The sequence below is a fragment of the Chamaea fasciata genome, unplaced genomic scaffold (genome assembly GCF_029207755.1).
Source record: "Chamaea fasciata isolate MVZ Bird 193981 ecotype frontalis unplaced genomic scaffold, bChaFas1.0.hap1 SCAF_4, whole genome shotgun sequence".
NCBI classification, from domain to species: domain Eukaryota; kingdom Metazoa; phylum Chordata; class Aves; order Passeriformes; family Sylviidae; genus Chamaea; species Chamaea fasciata.
Genome location: NW_027094089.1, coordinates 14,247,044 through 14,269,161, shown reverse-complemented (window position 1 = coordinate 14,269,161; position 22,118 = coordinate 14,247,044). Strand labels below are relative to the sequence as shown.

The 22,118-nt window shown below is 37.1% G+C and overlaps 1 protein-coding gene across 1 annotated transcript in view; it reads right to left on the bottom strand.

The window, feature by feature from the left end:
• Positions 1–22,118, bottom strand: part of RIT2 (Ras like without CAAX 2) — a 197,009-nt gene that overhangs the window by 96,631 nt on the left and 78,260 nt on the right. Inside the window, exon 4 of the mRNA XM_066182292.1 lies at positions 4,011–4,202. Coding sequence (XP_066038389.1) covers positions 4,011–4,202 — 192 coding nt within the window. The remainder of the gene's footprint in view (positions 1–4,010; positions 4,203–22,118) is intronic.

Genomic DNA, 22,118 nt, shown 5'->3' with positions numbered 1-22,118 from the left:
AAAAACCACCACAAAACCAAACCAAACCAAACCAAACCAAACCAAAAATATAGGAAAAACTGCTCTGTGAAGGCTGTGATATTTCTGCATGGCTAGAATTTCCAGACGGGTTCTAACTTCCACTTTAAAAGTCCAAAAAAGAAAAAAAAAAGAATAATTTACAGCTCAGACTACAGCATATTATTCAAAAGAGCTTGAGTAGTTAGTTACCCTCTGAATTTCTCAATGTAATTAATATTTTACAGTGATTAGTAGGTAAAGGATTTTGTACATTTTCTAAACAAACTTTCAGTAATGCCACAGATCCTAACTATTACATATTTTAATAAAAAGCTGCAATTTAACATTAGTGTGGCGTGAGTTTGAATAGCTTTAATGTATTTTTGAAATATGAATATGTTCTAATTAGATATTTATCAGTTACAAGTGCTTTAAACAGAATCAGGTGTTCATATGGAGTAAAGTGACAAGGTTTACCTAAAGTGGAAATATCAGCATTTTCAAACAGCTGGTCCTGCCTGTTTCTGAAAATCTGATAATTACAGACATAGAAGCATACATTCACTGATCTAATGACTTTGATGTTTGAAAACACTGAAATTAAAATGTTACATAATCATTTATTTCTGTATCTTTCTATCAAATAGCTATGGAATACAATGCATATAATACTTAAATGTTTCTTAGAACAAACACTGCAGAATCTGAAGAATCATGGAATGGACACAGATAAATGTTCCAGGCCAGGTTGGATGGGACTTGAAGCAACCTGGTCTAGCAGAAGGTATTCCTGCCCATGGCAGAGGTGTTAGAATGAGATGAGCTTTAAAGTTCCTTCCAATAAAAGCCACTTCATGATTCTGTGAATGCCTTAGCAATTCATGCCCATTCAGTGGGGGATGGAGGGTGCCTTGCCACCATGTATACAACAAGATAATGATTTACTCTGTTTTCCACCCAGATTTTGCACAATTTTCCCCATGTTGTTCAGAGAAAATTGAAAATGTTTATTATTCAGGCTGGTGAACATTACTAAAACTTGCTTTAAGAAGGAGTAGAGACAAACCCATTTCTTAGGACATTTAAAATCACAGGCACACATAAAGACTATAATTTCACTGAAACATCATAAAATAAAAATATTATTTAAAAATAATAAACTCATTGTTTTTGTTTTTCAGCAGTGTTTCTCTTAAGTCACAATTATAACTGCAGATTCATTTTGTTCTTGTAGTCCTGTTGATAGATTTGAGGAAAGCAGCATACATCATTAACTGTACTGTGTAAGGACTCACATTTCAAACAACAGCTTTGTCTGGACAAACCACTATGGCCTGTCTGATTGTTACAGAATTGTCATTAAATGGAAATGATGCCGGAGAATGTTGAGTTTAATGTTATGCCCTGAAATACCATGAATAACATTACAGTTGTTTTAATGAAATTCACAGGAGAAAAATGTCATTAAACAAAGCAACAATATTGGCCCTGATGCCCTGGTCAAATTTCAATCTGGCTGATTGCATTCTGACACCTACTATTTTTCAGCGGTTTGAATTTGCTGTGCTTGTGTACTTCCCTGTTTGTTCATTGATATCTTAATGCCCCACATCACCAGCTCATTGCTGCCTGTCACCCCAGAGTTAGTTGGCTGTCACTCTTGACCATCCAAATGCTTTTAATGAAGCTGTAACCATAATGCATGACCTTGAAAAGATCTCTTTCAATCTACCTTCCCAGAGCTCATTCAGTTACTTAGATATTGCTTAACTTTGCACGTGAGCATAGATAAAACTTATTTCAGTTTTTGTTAAACATACAGCACAACCTCATGTCCAAGTTGTGAAATAATGAAACACTGAAAAGCATGAATATGTGCTTAAAGCTGGGCATAGTAGTGTCCTCCCACACACTGGGGCTTCAGCTTAGTCAAGAAGTTACTCTGAGCAGTATCTGCTCATCTCCCCCACTTAACCATGATTTGCTTTGAATTGTGGAGTGGAATCTGAAATGGATGAAATTTAAGTGAAGATACATTCTGGGAGCATAAAGCATACACCTCAGCACCAACTAATTATGCAGACAACAGCCACAGAGATAAGAGAAAATTTAAAAACAATATCCCAAAATATGGACTCCATAAAAAGTTGCTTTTCTTTACTGTTGTTACAAACTACTTGCTTATAGACACATAGTCATATTCAAAAGCTTTATTTAAAGGACCAGATCTGCTTTGCATTGCTTACTTGTCTTTGACTTAGGGACCAAAGTCTGGATTGCAGAATATTTTGAGAAAACCCTTCTGACATTGCCAAATATGTTGGTGTTTATAGAGAGCTTATGGAAGAAAACATTCTGAAGACCTAAATTCTGTTTCATTGAAAATTTTTAAAAAACTAGGAAAACAATTTGAAATTTCCTTGTTCATATATTCAGGCAGGATAATCAGTGTTGACTTCATAGAACAGTTTTTAGTGTGTTTAGCACATCCCACAGGCTTAATTTCTAATATTATTCCCAAGAGCATCCCAAAGCCCCTTGATCTAAAATGCTGTAGCTGAAATCCAGTCCAGATATTCATGTACAGCAATTTTCCTGTTTTTGAGACCAGACAAGATCACCAAGGAGTATGTAAAAGTATCTGAACCAGGCATACATTTTCATATATTTTGACAGTGATTAAAATATAAAAGTTCATCAAAAGGTAAAATCAGAAGGAGATAGTGCCAAAGATCAGTGAAAGAGGGTCTTTGTACCAATTAGGAAAAAAGAGCATTACTGAAACCGCATCTAGGGGTAACTGTAGGCAACCAATTGCATCCTGCTTTGGGATCAAGTGAATGTCCAGTTCTCTCAGAAAAACAACTGAATCAATTTCCTTCCTGAAACACACATCCCTCCCCTTCTGGTGTATAAACACATGGCACGCATGTTTGAAGCCCCTGTTAAACTGCAGTGGGATTGTCACAATTAGGGTTTTGTTACAGCCTGATTTGGGAGGAAGCCAATGACCTGGAAAACAGACGTGAAATTTTAAATGTACATAGTCAGACGTTTAAGACTAATTTCAGGCTCAATGTTGTCTTGGATTTTCTTCAGATAAGAATAAAGAAGAAAACAAAATGGGGAGAAGAGTGACAAGATAAGTGGAAAAGAGTAGATAAGACTGTGTGAGCACAGATGCTAATGAAGCAAAACCCACCATTTCATTTAGGTGTTACTTATGTCTGCATGGAAGTCAGATATTTGAAAGCAGTTCTAGTTGTAGATTAGGCATATTTTCTATTCAGTACCAGGGCACAACTGAGACATTCTAATGTGATCTCTCTCTAGCTCACCATTACAAACAGTATGGAAGAAGTGGGGAGCAAGCAAAAGGAAAAGAGTGAGTAAAGATTAATAGATATTGAGAGAGCCACAGCCATTGACCTTGTATTTGAAAAAGATCTGTTGCCCTATAGGGGGTTGGTAGCTGAGGTCTTGTATACAAATCAAAGTGCATTCAAGTCTTACATGTCCCCATTTTACCTGAACACTCTGATAACACAGACACTGGATTTTCAGGGAAATGTAGTCTCATATAAATATATATATTTAAGTCTGAGATTGGAAAATCTTTAATCAAATCTAGTATGTTTGGGGAGAAAAAACAAATCTCTGCTTAATAGCCCACAGCTTCAAAGAAACTCAAGGGTTATTTCCCACAAAGATCCTGATTGAAGCTCTTTCTGTGTTCAATATATAGAGATATATATATGAATATACATAAATCTTTTGACAACAGTAGTCAAAGTTTTTCAAGTAAAACCAGAGAAAGTTTAGATGTGATTTGCCAAGGCTACTTCAAGTTCCACAATATATGAATGAAGAGCACCACAAAGACTTTAATTCATTGAAAGTTTGTTGCTCTTGGATTAAACCATTTATTGTGCTAATAATTCTCAGAAGCATAGAGAACCAATGAGGCAGCCAAGGAAAACCAAGCCAAGACCAGCAGAGAAGTTGCTTACCTGTCTGAACTCCTCCAGGTCTATTTTGTTTCCCACCAACACCACGGGGATGTCATAGGTGTGCCGGACACGATAAATGAGTTCCTTAAACTCTGCTGCCTCTTGAAAGGATTGGCGGTCTGTGATGGAATAGCAGATAATGAAGCCTTCCCCACCTCGCATATACTGGTCCCTCATGGCTGTGAATTCTGCCTGCAGAACAGGAAGAACATGTTCAGTAATTTGGCAAACAAAATTATCCATTGTAAATAACAAACTTGAGGAAAATTTCCCAGGTTCCCTACATAATTTCACATTGCATGTTTTACTCTCATAAACACTGCTTGCTGAAATTTGTGGATCCTTCTAGGTTCATCAACCCCAATAATAAGGATTTTTCTTAGGACTTTTTTTCTTTTCCCATCAAGGCATCTCTGTCCTCTTAAAAATATGAACTTATTATGCAAGTGCCTGCATACAGAAAATACTGTCTCATGTGTTACCAGAAACTTCTTCAGTGCTGCCAGTACAAACAGATGACTTGCAACTGAATGAATATTAACAGGTGTAAAATAAGCTACATTACTTCCTAGGAATCAGAGACAGGTACAAATTCCTTATTATGCACTCAATTCAAAAGCTCAGTAATATCAAATAGACGTTCATTAGTTGTCACCATCTTTGGAACAGTGCCTAACAAAACAGGGATCCAACCTGCAAAAAGTTCTACTTTTTCAAAGGGTCTCACAAAAGATGGAGGTTTCACTTAAATGAATGTGAATTTTATGTCATTAAATGAGAATGAATAATTTCAAGCAGTGCAAGAATTGGCCCCATTTTCTCATCTTTCATTTTCTCATTTTATGTTTATTGTCACAGCAATGCTTCTTGCTACTGGTCTTTTTTTTTTTTTTCAGAAGCTTTTAATAACTGCCACATTGTACAAAAAAATCAAGATTTAGTTTTCAAAAACTAGTCTCAGGCACTGTGGCTTGAGAATGTTTTAAAGCCAGTTTATTCCTCAAGTTTTTTTGCTTTTCTTGATCACAGCTCAGAATAACCCAATACCATGGCAACAGTTGGCCAGGATCAGAATCCTCCTGACAGAATCCGTTCTCCAGAGATATTAAGATGCAGAAAGGTCTGATAAAAAAAGAATACACATATCAACATTGGACCATTTCTATCAGCAGAAGGATGCAGCATAAAAACCTGTATTTTTTTACTCTATTGAGAATTTAGGCTAGGATTTTTTAAAATATTTTAGTTTGCATATATATATCCTCAGCCCTTGCTGAAAATTGAAGGGAAATGGATTTCTTACACTCTTTTAAAAGTCTCAGCCTTAAATCTCTCCCAATAGTTGCTCATGTTGATTGACAATACTTCCTGTGAATAGACTTTTATGTTGACCATTATCATTTATTTATGATGTATCTTTTACCCGAGGGCTTTATATATCATTCAAAACATTTCACCTGCTGCAGGAAAAATATTCATTCAACTAAGCTTCAAAATGGCAGACTAAAAGGAAATTTAAGGATAGGATTCTGCTCTGAGATTTACTCAGAATTTGAAAATCTCTAAATTATCACCCCATAGCACCCCAGGAGATTTCATTAGCTACCATGCTACAAGACAGTGGGTCAGGTCATAACATTTCCTCTGGAAATTGGATGTGGAAGCAGTAGGGCAGCTGAACACTGAAGATATCAAACAGAAAGGATTCCACACTCTATGGTTTGGACAAGACACTGAGCAGAGCCGTGTCTCTGTTCCCAGGTCTTTTCCAGCCATCTACGCGAGATGGCTACTAGTTTAATAAATGGTGCAATGCAAAATTATACATCACATTAAAAGTCTCCAAGTTGAGAGCAGGGAACTGTTAATGACTAAACACAGTCATTAAATCCATTATCCACCCTCAGACCCCAGGCTTTTAAACCAGAACAAAATCATCCCATGTGACCCTGATTTTCTCCTCTTTTCACAAGTCCCTTAGAACTGTTCTACACCATTATTAGGAGAATAGTCTCCTTTGTAGGAGGATCAGAGCTAGTCCGGGATTCCTTCAGGCTAAGCAGAAAATGGAAACCTTTAGTGAAGTTAAATTTGTGGATTAGGCTTCTGAATTTAGCTGGCTGTGCAGCTGTGGTCCACTGTCTAAGCTGTCCTCGTAAAAAGTGGTAAGCAATTCAATGCCATTAATGGACTACAGGCTGCTTCTGATGCTGGAAAATAGTTATACCATTAGTTATCTAATTATATATTTTTTGCACCTATTACTTATTTTTAGAGAGTTTATACAACTAAGTGGACCTGATAGACAAAAGTACATGTTTTCACATGGAACCTAATGGCAAGCCCAGATGACCTGTCTCCTTGAGTTAGAAATTTCATAAATCAACTACTGTACCACTGTATGACAACTCTGCACAACCTTTTACAAAAAATGAACTCTGTTTAAGAGAACTCATCCACCTCTAGGAAGTGCTCAGAACTTTGTACACTCATTTATAGCCATTTATGGCAAACCAGGAAGGAATTAGGTCACACATCCCTGTTTAAGTTAATCCCAGTAAGTGATGTTCTGGAGCATGAGTACTCCCAGGATCATTCCCCAGGGATGCTTAATGGCTTTCCCTGACTGACAGGAGGCCCTGGGTTCCTAATTTCACACACTGAATCATTCCAAAGGGACAAAGTTCTCAGCTTTTAGGACTGACACTTTTGACTCAGAATCATCTACCTACACATTCTGGTTCATGCCATGGCTTTCAGGATAGGAGTGAGTTTACCTATGCAATTTTTCATTAAGGCACATCATTACTGCTGATAAATTAGACTAAACAGGCAAAATACTTTAGTGCCATGTTTGCAATGATCCATTTTCAGAGGCATTGAGTATTCTGTACAAACTGGATTGAGGACATACACTTGGCTTTCTGTTGTTAACTCAGCTAGTCATTTCCATTCCAATTTTTTTCATGTTGACATTCATTTCTCAGTTTTTTTCCCCCTTAGCTTGATTGCTCAGTACAAAGTCAAGGACTCCAAGGTCAAACACAAATAAACCTGGTTTTAATTTCAAAAGAAGTGGGATTTTTTTCTTTTCACTAGTAACCTCAACATAATAATATCTACTAAGAGAAAGAATAAACCTAATTTCCAATAAATATACTAAAATATTTGCAAATCTGTATACATATTATATATAAAAGACAAAGGACTAAGAAGAAATTACATTTCTTTGTTAATTTTTAAGTTCGTCTTACTCCAGATTCCCCTTTTTACTGTTTCTCTACAGTAAGCAGAACTAAAATCCAAGTTGACCTAGGTTTTGTGAATGTTCAGGTGTATATTGAGACAAAACAAAAAGTTTTACAGATTTTTCAGTAGTTTTGTTTTTATTTTTTTGCCCATTTCTCTTATAAAATAAGCTGTGAATCTGTCACTAATATATTTGTTAATTCTTTCGTGCTGTAAAAGGGACCTCTGAAAAATCATTCAGGAACAGTACTGGATACAAATTTCTACTCAATAAAGGGAAAATAAAAAACTTCCCAAGTCAGTAAATGCCAAGGGGAAAAGACAGGAGGAAATCACACCCCCTCAAAAGGAAATAAAGTCTGGAAAATAAAGAGAATATTTGTCATGCTTGCAGCACTTTGCAGCTTGACATCAGACATGAGTACTCTCTTGTGTATTATGACTAAGACCTAACTGAAAAATGTGGTAAAAGACCCTTTTGAAATAAATCATCATTCTTCTTAGGAGATGTGATACTTGAGAACAAGCATCAAGTTTGAATAGGAACAAAACAAAACTTTTCTCAAAGTTGAAAGAAGGGAGCATAACTTTTTATTTTTCCAGTATAATTGAATGCAGAAAAAAAATGGCACTAATCCTCTTAAGACCACATATTTCTACCTGTTGTAGAAGAACATTGACAAGAAAGTCTCTTGATAGTTAGGTTGCTCCTAGAGAGATGTCACATTTGCCTTTCTTCAGGGTTCTGACATGATTTTTCAAAGGTATCAGAATGACCTCACAATGATAAAAAGCAGATCCTTCAATATGCTTGGATATGTCTCATCCTGTGGTGCTGAACTACCTACACCCAGTTTGATTCACTTGTCATTGACTTACCCCCTCTCTGCTCTCTCTCTTCCTCAAACTTTGCTGAGAGGACTAAGAACAGAGCTTGCTTCTGAAGGCTGGGAGAGAGGAAGCCTTCGGTGTGCTTGTACATTCCATGTACCTCATAATTACGACACTCACTTGTTCCAGCACCAGCCCCACATTTTTCATGACCTATGTGGAATTGCCAGTGTACCTGTAGCAATCTATCTCATTGCCTTTTAATCTCTCAAAATCCTCAATTCTAGCAACACTTAGTCTTTCATGATCCAATCCATTCACGCCAAAGAGATACTTCCATACCTACAACTGGGACAGTGCTCCTATTTCCACATTTCATCCTCCTGCATATTCTTGCTTTTCCTAGAAGCTTTTAAGAAAGCTTCTTAAGAAGCTCTATTTTAAGAGAAAATGCCTAACTTCTGTTTTCTCTCCTGCATTTTGATTTATACTCTTTTATCTCACATTTCACATTGACAAAGAAAATTCTTTTTCATAAAGAATAATTTTTAAAATTAATTTAAAAATTTGTACTGTTATCATGGATATAAAAGTAGAACTTGTATGTTTTTTGTTTGTTTTTTTCCTATTAATTACAGATCAGAATCTTTTCCAAATAAGATAAATATCTTAATGTATCCAGAAGAGGAAACAAAGTAATTGAGAAGTAAAGTCACACTATACTTAGACACCTAGACCTTTATGAAGGATTGGTCTATGTGTTGTTATCAAGCATGAGTCTGGGTCTCATGTTTAGCTCAGGACAACCCTGCCTAGCTGACTGAAAGGGTCTAGGATGATGTATAATAAAGTTCAGCAAAGTCTGTTTTTTCTTTACTGTTTCCTAAGTATTTCCTCCTGAACAATGCTTAAGAAGGAGTGCTGGGCTAGGAAAACTTTTATGCAACTCAGAATAGAAGTTGTTTAGAAGAAGCATCTCTCACATCACCACTTTAAACCAGCAGAGTTCTAAAATGAAGCCATTTCTCCCAGATCCCCATGTTGTATGTAGCTCAGAGATGACCTTGTTAGCTGCAAAAAGGGTAAAAAAGAAAAAAAAAAAAAAGAAGAAAAAAGAAGAAAAAAGGAAAAGGCAATGAGCAGAGGGTCACCATCCCTGCCCCTCTTTTTCATTGTGTGGTGATGTGTTTGAGCAGTAAACACAGCTTGGAAGTGCAGTCCTTCCCCACGCTCCTCAGAAGTGTGGTGCTTAGAAATTTAAAGATGTGGCACCTCTGAAGCAAAGGTGTTATGTTTTTCAAACTACTCACACACTCCACACATTTTGATGTCTGTTCTTTTTCTTATGATCTTGGCTTGTATCTCTGGAAGAGGTCAGAGCCTCCCCAGGGAGGCCAGCCTCACAGTTTGAAGAATGTCACTCACTATATCTTTTTGTCTTATGTTTTGCTTGACTTTAGAACCGGGAATCTGCTAGCAGATGTTCTTAATCAAAACTGTCTCCCTGATTACCACAGGGGTCACTCTTATTATAAACTAGGGGGGTTTTTTATATTTATAGTGAACACATGAGGGATGGGATATGTTCTTGCAAACAGGCAAGATATTGTTCATCTATGGCAGTGAACAAACAAGGATAAAATGTACAAAAAGGACAAAGGAAACTCAGGGGGAGGGAAGAAAATCTTCAAATAATGAGAGAAGAAAAATTAAAGAAATAAAAAATATGTGAATTTTCATTGTTCACTCAGAATTTTTTATTAAAAGTAAGTTGAAAATTCTTCTGTCTCAGGAAAATTTTTGTCAATACAATAAAATATTATTTTTTAGCAGCAAATCTTTTTTAGAGCCAAAGTGCAAACCTCCCATAGTTCTCTGTTAGTAAATTCTCCTACACACATAAGCATCACAGTTGACTTCACTGGGATTACATATCATCCACCTGGCACTGCTTGCCATAAAAAGTGCTTTTCTTTTACCTCATAAAATAGATTTACCTGGTGAAAGTACACTAGTGAGAAGTGCTGTGATAATTATCTGGTTTTCATGTACGTTTTTAGTGTTTTATTCTTTGGGAGGAGAGGAGGGGACAAAAGCAAGTAGTTTTTTAAAAACCTATTTATAACAGCAAGCAGCAAGAAATCTGCAGCAGTTACATTTCAAATAAGAAAACATCCAAATAAGATGTTAGCTGGACATAGTACATTATAAACATTGTAATACCAGTTCTAATCTAGATGCAAAGAACAGGCCTTATTTCATCTGATTTCTGCCTCCTGAATAGTTAGTCTAGTATTCTAAATTTAGAATCATAGCTTTATTTAGTCTTCATGTCTCTCTCTACAGTCATTAGAGAGACATGATTGACTCCAGAGAGTAACTCAATCCATGCTCAGAGAAGTGTTTAAGATGCCAGGGGTGTTTCTACTTTGTATGTCTCTCACCACCTCGACAGAGACTAAATAGAGAGCCCTGCCTCTGATGTCCACAATCTTGTCCACAGGCCCTGCCCAACCATATCCTTCATGCATTTGGATGACAAGGCTATTTCTCTTCTCCATTTTAAACTGTTCATTTAGCTTTTACAAGGCTGTTTCATTTCCAATGGAGTTCAAAAGATCAGGAGAATGTAACGCCTAATGCCTAAAGCAAATCGAGGATTTTTCCCTTCACAGCACTCAGCAGTGGGAAATGCTGCTCCTCAGCATGGGTTGAGTAACACTATGAGATAATAAAGGTACACTTTTTCCACCACAGAAGCCAAAGTTCCCAATCTGCTGCCTTTGCCCACAGGAGCCCTGCCTGCACCAGCCACAGGTTCCCAGCAATGACGCAGCAGAAATCAAGAAAGCACAGAACCTTATCAACATCACTTCACACTCTCTTCTTTGCCTCTCTCTTATCTCCAGCCATCCTTTGCAAACGACAACAACAACAAAAGAAGTTACATAGCAAAAGATAAGGAAAAATTTGCAGCAGGTGGTACTCAGCCACCTGTGCCCATCTAAACCATCTGCCACATCACTGGGAGGAAGGAACAGAGCTGAATTTCAGCTCAGAGACAGACCAAAGAAAATGGAGGAGTTCTGGCTTAAACACTGGAGGACAGAGATTGATTATTCTCCTCGTCAAGTGTCTACACTGCTCTGGTTGTACATCAAACCCATCTCTCACAACCCTTTCTGCCCATTCTAGTAATGATTCAGAAGCAGTTCAAAATGGGATTAGTATAAATGAGAATTAGCCCATAAGCCTGTAGTGGAAGTGGATTATTATTATAATCAGTCCCTTGATTAATGATCAGTCAGTGTCTCACGCCTTATAATTACAGGAAAGAATTCTTTCTTCTGTTGTAAAATGGCAATATCTCTTTCCTTCTGTGAATTTGTACTGGGGACAAAATGCACATCACTGATGACAGGAGAAGTATGAAAAAAAAAAAGATTCAGTCCAAGTTCCTAGCAGACTAATGGCTTTCTGAGTTTTATCTGACAGCCTTCCAAGGCAATATTATGAACTCCACATTGTACAAAATCAGTAGTCTTTTCTTAACTCTGGGAATGTACAAGGATAAAGCTGAGACAGACACTGAAATTAATCTGTAATTTAGAAGACAACTGGCAAACCCCTGTTTAAGCTAATTTATTTTTCTGGAAAGAGAAACAGAAGGAGAAGGAAAATACTCGTGACAGGGTGTTTTTTTTTTTCTGGAAGAAACAGGTGTGATATCCATTTCTGTGAAAAATAGCAGCATTATTTATTAGCTGCTGATTCTTAGGGGTTTTCCAGGTTAGCTTACCTGGATAAAGTGATTGACAGCACCTCAAGACCTTGCCTATGGGCAAGAAAATGGTCCCAGCTTAGTGGGTCAAATGAATGGATGATCAGCAACTTAAGAAACACAATTAGGCATGCACTGGTTATGAAATTCAAGCTTAGATTTCCATTCCTGATTTTCACACAATTTTGGCTGAAAAAAATCTAAAATAATTTCCCCTTCATAATTTCCCCTATACTTATGTTCTTCAGCAGAAAGCTGCTTACTACAGAAACAGGTCTTCAGTCCCAGAAAGGAGATGATGTTGCATTAGACCCCAGTTCAGGATTCTTTCTAAAAACTAAGGTACTCTCATAGATATAGATGGATTCCTTCTCACTAGTTAATACATTGCTTATCTCTGAATGCAGAAAAGACTTCATGCACAACTAAAGTTCTTCTGAATGTAAAGAGAAATTAATTAAAAATAAAGATAGAAGTCTCTTGATATGGATTACTCAATCAGGGTAATTCATTAGGACATTGCTCTCATCTTCATCCAAATGAGTCTGGGGGTCATAACTGGTATGTTAAGCTTTCACCCTGTCTGAAAACCATGAGTTGTGAGGTTATTTTTTATTTACTTTAAATCATTGAGAGACATGATCTATTTTGACCATCAATGAAATCATGTTGTTTCCCACAAGTGGACTTTTGGATTCAGGTTCTCCTTCTGTTTTCAGCTGTGATACTGCTTCCCATGCTATCTAGCACTGTTTAAGTCACAGACCATGCAGGATTAAGCCTTGTGAAAAACAGGTGTCAGTGTTCCTTTTCATCTTGAGCACAGATGGATGACTATTTCACTCCCCTTTCCTTAACTGCAGAGCATTTTATACACACTCATTGTTCTGTATTCACATGTCCTGCATTATGACTTATGCAGAAAGATTGAGACACACCAGCCTGATAGAAAAAAAAAGTAAGAAAAGGGAAATAAATAAGGCATAGGAAAAGACAGACCTGAGCAACTTCCAATAAAATAACTCAGGAGTACAAAATATAACATCACTGAGTGACCATTCTTTCTTACTGAGGAACTAGTAAATAACCTGCACTGGCACTCAGACTCTCCCTCCAGATACAGCTTCTTTTTGCTAAGATTCCCAATGCTCTCACTCTAATTGCCCTCCTGCCTCTGCGTGATATTTGCCAGTTTTCTGCAACTGTGCTTTTGTTAACTTTACTAATCCTGCGCTTCCCAAGATGGTTTGTCATGTGCAGTAATGAAATATGCAGTCCATCTCCTGGGAGATGATATCTACTTTTTATTCACCCCTAAATATGGATGAAATCACCATATCAATGCTCCACAATGCCAGTAAAAATTCCTCAGTGCTACACTCCTAACTCAGAGAACTGAGTTTTTCTTTCATATTCATGCTAATGGTCTCTCTGCTCTCTCTGAGGGATAAACACCTTAGCAATTTTCTTCTAAATGCAGGCACTGAAGCAATCTTCATTGTTAACTACCTCTAAAACCCCCCAAACGCATTTGGTTTATCATGCACCACATAATACTTCTCCCCCATTCTCACTGGTATGCAAAAAAGAAAAGAGCCAGTTTTCACTTTTTATCACAAATGCATCATAAATGGTTAAAGAGAAAAATTAATAGCTTGGTAATTACATTTTAATAAACAGCAGAGATATTAAAAAAAAAAAAAAAAAAGACAACAACCCATTAGTGAAGAGGTAATGACTGCAGCTGCAAGAAAGAGCTTTGCAGGGATTCAGGCATGCTCTTGTCAACTTCTGTGGTCATCACAGGCTTGCCACTTTCCCCAGTGAGGCCTTGTGCAGCCTTGCAGAAGTAAACCAGGAGGCTGTGGGGTCAGACACCTCATTGCTCTGATAAATGACTACAAATTATATTCTGTCTTGCATATTCTCTCTCATGATGACTTCCCTAACAAGTGTGCTGACCTTAAAAATTCCACCACACAAGTTCTTCTCTTCCCTCCCCTGCGCCCTACACATCAGCAGAGATATAATTTAATATGAGAACCTTAAAAGGGGGGAAAGGAAGAAACAAGCAATCTGCAGAGTGTCTATTTTAAACTTTTGTAACATTTAAACAATAGTGCACTCATTTCTGCAACTGAAATTTAGCTCAGTGTTTATCCAAGGGATGCGTTCCCTGGGGACTAAACGAATCACCAAAAAAGTAATACAAAATACCTGCGTTACAATCTGCATGGATTTTGTATTGCTTACAAAGTGAACTTGTGACATGAAAGGACTGAGTTGTTATGTCCATGTGACTTCCCAACGTGCTTCTTCATTTCCATATGCACAAATATTTCTGAATAATTTTTATTGCATTAGTGGGAAAAAAAACCAAAACAAACCAAAACAAAACAAACCAAAACAAAAAAAAAAAAAAACAAAACAAAAAAAAAAAAAAACCCAAAAAAAAACAAAAACAAAAAAAAAAAAAAAAAAACCACAGCAACAACAAAAAGAACCACCCAGAACCAAAAAAACCCCACAAAACCAAAACCAAAACCAAACAAACAAAAAACCAAACAAAAAACCAACCAAACAAAAAAAAAACGAAAACAAACATCACCACCACCACCAACAACAAAAAAATAAACTCAAAAAAAAAATGGGGAAAAAGGCAGAGCTCCAAAAACAGAACTCATGAGATACCATGATTGGATCAATAGATTCAACAGAGAAAGTGAAGAATCTAGGGAGACCTTGGAGTAGTTTCCAGGAGGCACTACAAGAGCACTGGAAAGGGACTTGGAAACAGGGCATGGAGCAACAGAATGAGGAGGGTAGGGTTGGATGGGATATCAGGAAGAAATTCTTCCTTGTGAGGGTGGTGAGGTCCTGGCAGGGGTTCCCCAGAGCAGCTGTGGCTGCCCTATCCCTGGGGGTGTCCTAGGCCAGGTTGGACAGGGCTTGGAGCAACTCTGGGATAGTGGAAGGTGTCCTTGCCCATGGCAGGGGTTTTACAGTCCCTTCCAATAAAAAACATTCCATGATTTTATGATCCTGAAAGATGCTGAGTAGCTTCTGAGATATGCCAAAACTCTCCTACACAAGGCCAAAGTTCATCTGCATGTCCAAAAGTTACAGGACTCTGACTCCTTCAGCTTTGTCCAAGGTGTTAACCAGGTACCACACTGATTTCTGACACATGTACAGCCAATATGGCCAGTGCTAAACTTTTGAGCTTTTGTCTTCTTAGAAGAAAAGGTCGTTCTCTGGCATAGATTGTTCTTCTGGTTTGTCTCACATCATCCCATGGCTCTGATAAACAACATGAAACACTCATGACAAAAATTTATTCCCCTCATCCAACAGGCACATAACAAAAACAGGTACAAAAAAATCTATGCAAACTGTGCAAGCTTTTCTCTACAGAAGTGAGAAAAATATCTATCCAAAAATATAGCTTGTTAAGAAAAAAAATGAAAAAAACCCAAGAAAATATTTTTTAATTTCACTAATTGTTTTATTGAGTTTCTACTTTGCTCCTCAATCCCTTTGAAAAAATCTGGATTGCTGGAATATCTTTTCTCAGATTATATAGGTAATAAGCAGTGGGGTTTAAAATTTGCTGAGGCTTACCTTTTCTGTTTGTTTGTTTGTTGGTTGGTTGGTTGGTTGGGAATTTTTTGTGTTTGTTTGAATTTCACTTCCAGATTCTGGAGTAAAACTATTGAAACTTCAGTTAGAAAGATATTATTTGTCTTTAATTTTTTCCATTCCCCCTCCTGCTAGTGAGAAATAAAAATTACATTTTTAAAAAGCCTTTTTCAGCAGTCCTTCTCATGTGGATTAGGAAGTAAAATGTTTGGATGATACAAAGAACACTATGTAACTTTTCGGTTTTGTTCTCTTTATCTGGAGAGACCAACAATAAAAGCTTTAGAACAGCATAAAAGACACTTAACTTCAAAAATCTCATTTTTTGGGGGCAACCTACTTTTTCTGAGAAGTATTAAAGCCCTGCTCTGCAAAAGAACCTTTTCTTGGTCATTTGGTCAGGGAAAATGAGCACCATGTGGGGCTGTAATAAGTGCTTGTTTTGTCAGCATTCTACCCAAATTTTTAGTCCTGGAAATATCATTATGATGTGAGCTTTGTGAAAACTGGCAGAGGTATATTACAGTTTTCTGCCCACTGGTGTCCCTGGTTTGTGTACAGCTGCTTAATAACAAGAAGCTTTTGAGAGCAAACCTCTATAAAATGGGATTCCTAGCGTGATTGTCAAGGACAGTCACATATATATAAAGAAATCAGGACACAATTAGAGTATGTGCAGCGTCTGCTGTAACTTCAGAGTACTTCAGTACCATTCACTGGTGTAAAGAAAAAGTGCACAATATTTTCCAGTGATGGGAGAAAAGGAAAATTTATATTATCGTAATCTTGTGGAGGACATGGATGAAGTTTACTCATATGGAATGTGTTTATATATGTGTTTTTCCATACAAGATATACCAGATAAACAAACAAACAAACAAACAAACAAAAAACCTTCAGAGTCAAATTAAATAAAATAATAAAAACCCTACCCTAACAACAAAAACAAAAGCAAAAACCCACAAGGAAATCCTACAAATAAATGTAGTATTTGAAAGAAGAAAAAAAAAGTTTTACTACTTTTATAAAAAATTGTAATGATATATTTTCTTCTCTTGTAGGTTTTTATTTTATTAGAAGGAGAAAAACAAATTAAAATTCCAGCAGCATCACTGTGTATTTATCTGGTTTTGGAAGTTGTCAGTCAGAGAAAGATGAAGAACAGTAAGAGGGAAAGCACTTCAAGTAAAAAAAAAAAAAAAAAAAAAAAAAAAAGACTGTTGAAAGAGAACAGAAAACATTGGAAAGTTTTGCTCCACCTGCAGTGTGGAACCACTACCACTGACTTTGCTGACGAGGAATGGTAGCAATGGGCAGGGAATCAGTATTGTCAGACTAAATAAATGCTGATGTTCGCCCTAAATGCTTGTTTCCTGCAACATTTTATTGCACCTGTTTGACAGGAAGATAAATGCAGACCTAGAAATACAAACTGATCCACCCTTTATTGCATTATGATTCACTCATAAACAAGGATGAGAAAGGAAGTTGGGAATATTGGCTGCCAGTTTCCTGTTCTTCCTTTGGTAATATACTTCTTTTTATCGGCATATGCCTAGATCTTTTCCTGCTGAAGTCAAGCAATATTTTGCCAATGATCTGAAGGAAATTTGTGTCAGGTCTGAAATTTCATCTGCGATTTACTACAACTGTTTTTTCCAATCTGTATCTATGCCAAATAAGTGTTTCTCCACAATCTGTCCATTGGCAAATGAAATGGCTAGGTCAAGGGAGAAATTTTAGCTCTTCCCAGAAAGTAAAGAACAACTTGTCTTGAGATCCCAGGAAATTTCCAGTGTTATGATTTGACCTTCTAAGTATGTTTTCAACAGCCTGTGGAACAACGTACAAAGGAAATAAAACTAATGCTCTTCTCACCTAACACACTGTATTAATAGTTTCTATTTACTTCGGTATCCCTATGCTTTAAGAATAAAACTGATTTCATTTATGCACTACAGTACCTACCAGAAAGTGCAATAAAATTGTTTTTCCCTTATAAGAACATGCTGCAAAGGCCCAGTAAAACATAATTACTGCCAAAAAGGCATTTTACATTTCCTTGAGATAAGATGCACGGGTGTACTTTGAGATTTCACTTCCATTGATTCAGGATTAGAGCAGCATGTTTAGATAATAAGCAGAAGGGTCTCAGATAGCAGTCTGAGTGAATCATCAGACTATAGTGTTTAGTCTGAGAAAGTGTGTTTATCTGAAGGGCTCTTGGGACTAATACAGTTCCTCTTCAAAGCTTGAAGCAGAGGGTAAGAATCATAGTCCTGCAGGTTGGCAGGATAAACATGTCCTGTGATTTGCTAGCAATTTGAGAGATGGATTTCAGCACAGAGTGCACTGTTGCTGTCAGGTTGAAAAGTGTCTGCCTGGAAATTAATTCATGCGCACACAACTCCAGACAAAGGAAAATCTCCCTGAAATGGCATGCCATCACATTTAAGGGCAAATTTTTCAAGTCTCTGACTCACACCTGGGAAATATACTGGTGTACTAAGTTTATCATAAAAAGTTCACGTTTTAGAAAACAAAAATTGGTGCAATAATCTCAGAATGTACTGTCTCACTGACAGGTACAGAAATCCATTTTCCACTTACTTGCCTGCTTTGTATCTGAAAACAATTTTTGTCGCTTTTACATATCAGATCAGATTGTTTTTCAGTGAACGGAGCTCTGCTGCTCTTTTAGTGTTAGGTGTGAGGTCTACTCAGAGAGATTGGGTAATGTGTCATACAGGGGAAAGCTGTGGCAAGAATAAAAGCTCCTGTGTCAGTCAACAGTTTATAAATACAGCAGGAGAGATAACTGCTCTGTGTGCTCCATGAGGAGCATACTTCTGGGCTCCAGAAGTAGCAACATATTTTTAAGCTGGAAGTGAGGGTGAGAAAGTGTAAATGAGCCAACAGAAGGTTTCTATAACTCTGTGTGGAGGCTTTTTGTGCAAGGTTGGAGCAATTGGGGGTTGTCACTCTTCGAGAATAATTGTGAGGGGAACTGAATGCAAAATAAAGCACTTGAAGGCTGAATGTCCTTTCATTTGCACCCGCAAGTTTGCTGGAAATCAGAGAGTTTATGTCAATTTGGATTAAATGTATGTAAAATGAGATTATTTTTATGGCTTATTGGTAAAGAGAAAGGAAATCCCAGAATTACCTCCACCAACACCTCTTCCAAACTCAATGGACATGGATGAATTTCCAAGGGAAAGTTACTAAAAAAATGTCCCTCATGAGTGAACAAGGAAATTCAAGCTATCTTTATGGATATTAATTTGCATTTGCAGATTTCCATGAAGTTTGTCCTATATACTCCAAATGCCGTATTTTAGCTAGCCTTGGGAGTTAAAAGCTAAAAAAATAAACTTTCTCATTTTTATAAATATGATCTCGATCTCATATTTAATGTGTTTGGCTTTATTCTCTTCTCTTTTTTTTTTTTTTTTTTTTTGTTTTTGTTTTGTTTTTGTTTATGTTTTTGTTTTTCAAGTGAAATGTAGATGCGAAAGAAAAATTTTGGGTTAAGAATACTGCTCCTAGTTAAAGAGCCAAAGGCATCATTGATAGCTGACCAAAGGAATTATTGACGGCTTCTTCTAGATTTTGTTGTGCCACTGAAAAAAAAAAAAGCGCATCATTTTTTTGTTCATTTCTTTGCAGCACACATTTACAAGCCTTTTTTTTTTTCTTTTTTCGGTAGGGATAGATCAGGGTAAGTCTGTTTATGACAAACCAGCAACCAGGAGCTACATTAATACCTGCTCCTGAAACTCTCTGAGGTAAACATATTCTCTCTGAAGCTGACTGGGTTGAGCAAACACAGGCTGCCCAGGTGGCAGGTGTAGAGGGTGGTGAAAAGCAGGAGTAGCAAGTTTAGTGAAGCATAACTGCTTGCACCAGCCCTTATGTTCTTTAAGAAAATGCCTCTTGTTGTGCCTTCAGTGGAAAAATAGTACTGGAGGAGCACAAAAGGACAAATGATGGTGTATAAGATATATGTATCCAGAGTCCATGGAACATCAGTTTACTTCCTGAGATGAGCACTTTGTCTATGTTATAGTGTCTATGTGTATGCATAAGAGAAAAGTCAGTAACCAGAGGAGCAAGTTTATTAATGTTTCTGGTTTTCACATTGTTTGAAGGTTGGGTTTGTTTTTCTTCTTAGCTTCAGAACGCTGAGAACATGAATGTATTTTTGAAGCACCATTTATGTTTTAAGGTCTTCAAACTGGATCTACCAGTTAAAGATTTTTATGCAGTGTCAGGTATGAAATCACATGTGGATTTTTAAGTCTAGATTTGACAATTAAAACTGTGTTAATGATTAGTAGTTAATTTGGTCAGAGTTGAAATTCTTAATTAGTCCAGAGGTACAGAAGGAAATGGAGAAACATATTTGTTGAAACATCCTCCAGCACAACAACAAAATACATCACATTCAGTCAGTTTCTCCATTGACTCCTCGTGTTTCACAAAAATGGATTAATTACAATTTTAGCTCCTTGATCTCCTGAAGTGATTAAAGTCATTATTCAAAGTTGATGATGAAGTATTTATGACTGTGATGATACCCAGACAAATGAGTTTTCCACTGCCTGATTTAGAAGTTGTAACACCATCTCCAATTTGACATAAAACTCAGGGGAATAAAAACAACTAGGTACCATCAAAGAACACATCAGCAGCATCATAAATGGGTGCTTTGGATTTTTACCCTGAGTCACCAAAGTCAGAGCAGAATTTGTGCAAGCTTCTGTGAGAGCACCATTAAGTCCTCTGTGAAGAAAGAGCCTATTTCAGCTGCCGACTTCAATGGGAGTTGGATTAGGTCTTGATTTATTCTGGAGCTGTGTCGCGCAGATAGAGAGGAAACAAATTCAAAGACATCTGCAAAGACAAGCAGCTAAATCCAGGACACTTATAACAGACAGCTCCTGAAAAATTGTGGGGACAGAAAGTGGGAACGTGTTTCAGTGATGACACTCTACATTGGAACAACAAGGGAATTTAAACTAGAGATTTGCTCATATCAAATCAACTTGGTTTACTCATTTCAACATTTCAACAGAAGTAAAATAGCTATGCTCAGGCTGTAAAATAGCCTGGGATGATAAATCTGCTGAGTGTGGTGCTTTTGCCACAGGCCTCTGGTTGCTACAGAGAGGAATGGATGAGGAAGCAGGGGTGGTTTAGGTTGAACATGTGAAAAAAAATCTCTTTCTGCAAGGATTATCAAGACCTGGCCCAGGCTGTCTGGGCAGTGGTGGGGTCATCATCCTCTGAGGGTTTTAAAAAACATGCAGCTGACATTGGAGATGTGGTTTACTGGTGGGCTTGCAAGTGTTGGGTTAATGGTTGGACTCAATGATCCTAAAGATATTTTCCAACTTTTAAAATTCTATGACTCTATGAAATATCTGCACCATATTTCATTACTTGATCACTACATACCATGGACCTCTAATATGGTAGATGTTTTGCTTGCTAATAAAGATAAAACTTAGAGATAAAACTCCAGCTTTTTTCTGCTATTGCTCTCACTACCTTTCACTGACTAAATTATTTGGATTTCTTTTCTTAACTTGCAACTGTCTGTTTTGACAAAATTCATAACCTTGGCAATTGTATCCTCCTCCCATAAATTAAGAATGAGGTTTAGTTCTAGCCTTTTCACATGATCAAAAATTTTAAAAATCATGAAAAAATTGTATATGTGAAAATGACTGACAATAGCTGAATTTCCTTTAAATTTCTGGCAGTAGACTGCATTTCTCACCATTTGCAGTGCCCAGCTTAGGTGCATTCAGTCACCTGGGAAGCTGAGAACAAGGTTACCAGGTTTTTGCTTCCCAAATATTTCTTTGTTTATTTAAGCATGTTTAAGTTTCCTGTTGGTTGTCTTGCTCCTGCACAAGGTGCACACATACCATGGAAACTAGGGAGACTACAAAAGCCTTCAAACAGACCCTGAGACACACCTGAGGAAAAGATCAGCAAGAGGTAGCACTTTGAACAGTAAAAATATCTTGAGGTGGAAAGAAATTATTTGAGTCAGGTAGAAGAAATTACTGTATTTAACTCCCTCTTCTTCATTACTGTATATGAAGCTTAATTCCCTGGCTGATGTTCACATAGCAGACACACTGTCTTAGAAATGGGAGAATTGGGGGACAGTTTTGGTTGGAAGAAACTTTAAATTTCATGTCATTCCAAGCCCCTTGCCATGGGCAGGGACAAATTCCACTATCCCAGGTGGTTCCAAGCCCCGTCCAGCCTGGTCTTGGACACTTTCAGGCACTGAACAGGCACAGCCTCTCTGGAAAGTCTGTATACATAACACTGTGTGTTACTTTTGGCATTAAGATCTTTTCCTTATGGTTGAACATTTTATATTTAGATATAATGTCAGGAGAAGACACAATGTAACAAAATATTTAGTCTACAAGTAGATCAAAAAATTCCTGTAATACATATAGAAAAGGAGGAATGAGAAAGACGTAAGACAATCAACACCATTGATTGACAATCAACACAGTACTTATTTCATTATTGTGATAGATGTTCCTGCATACAAGAAAAAGAAGCAAACATCTTTTTTT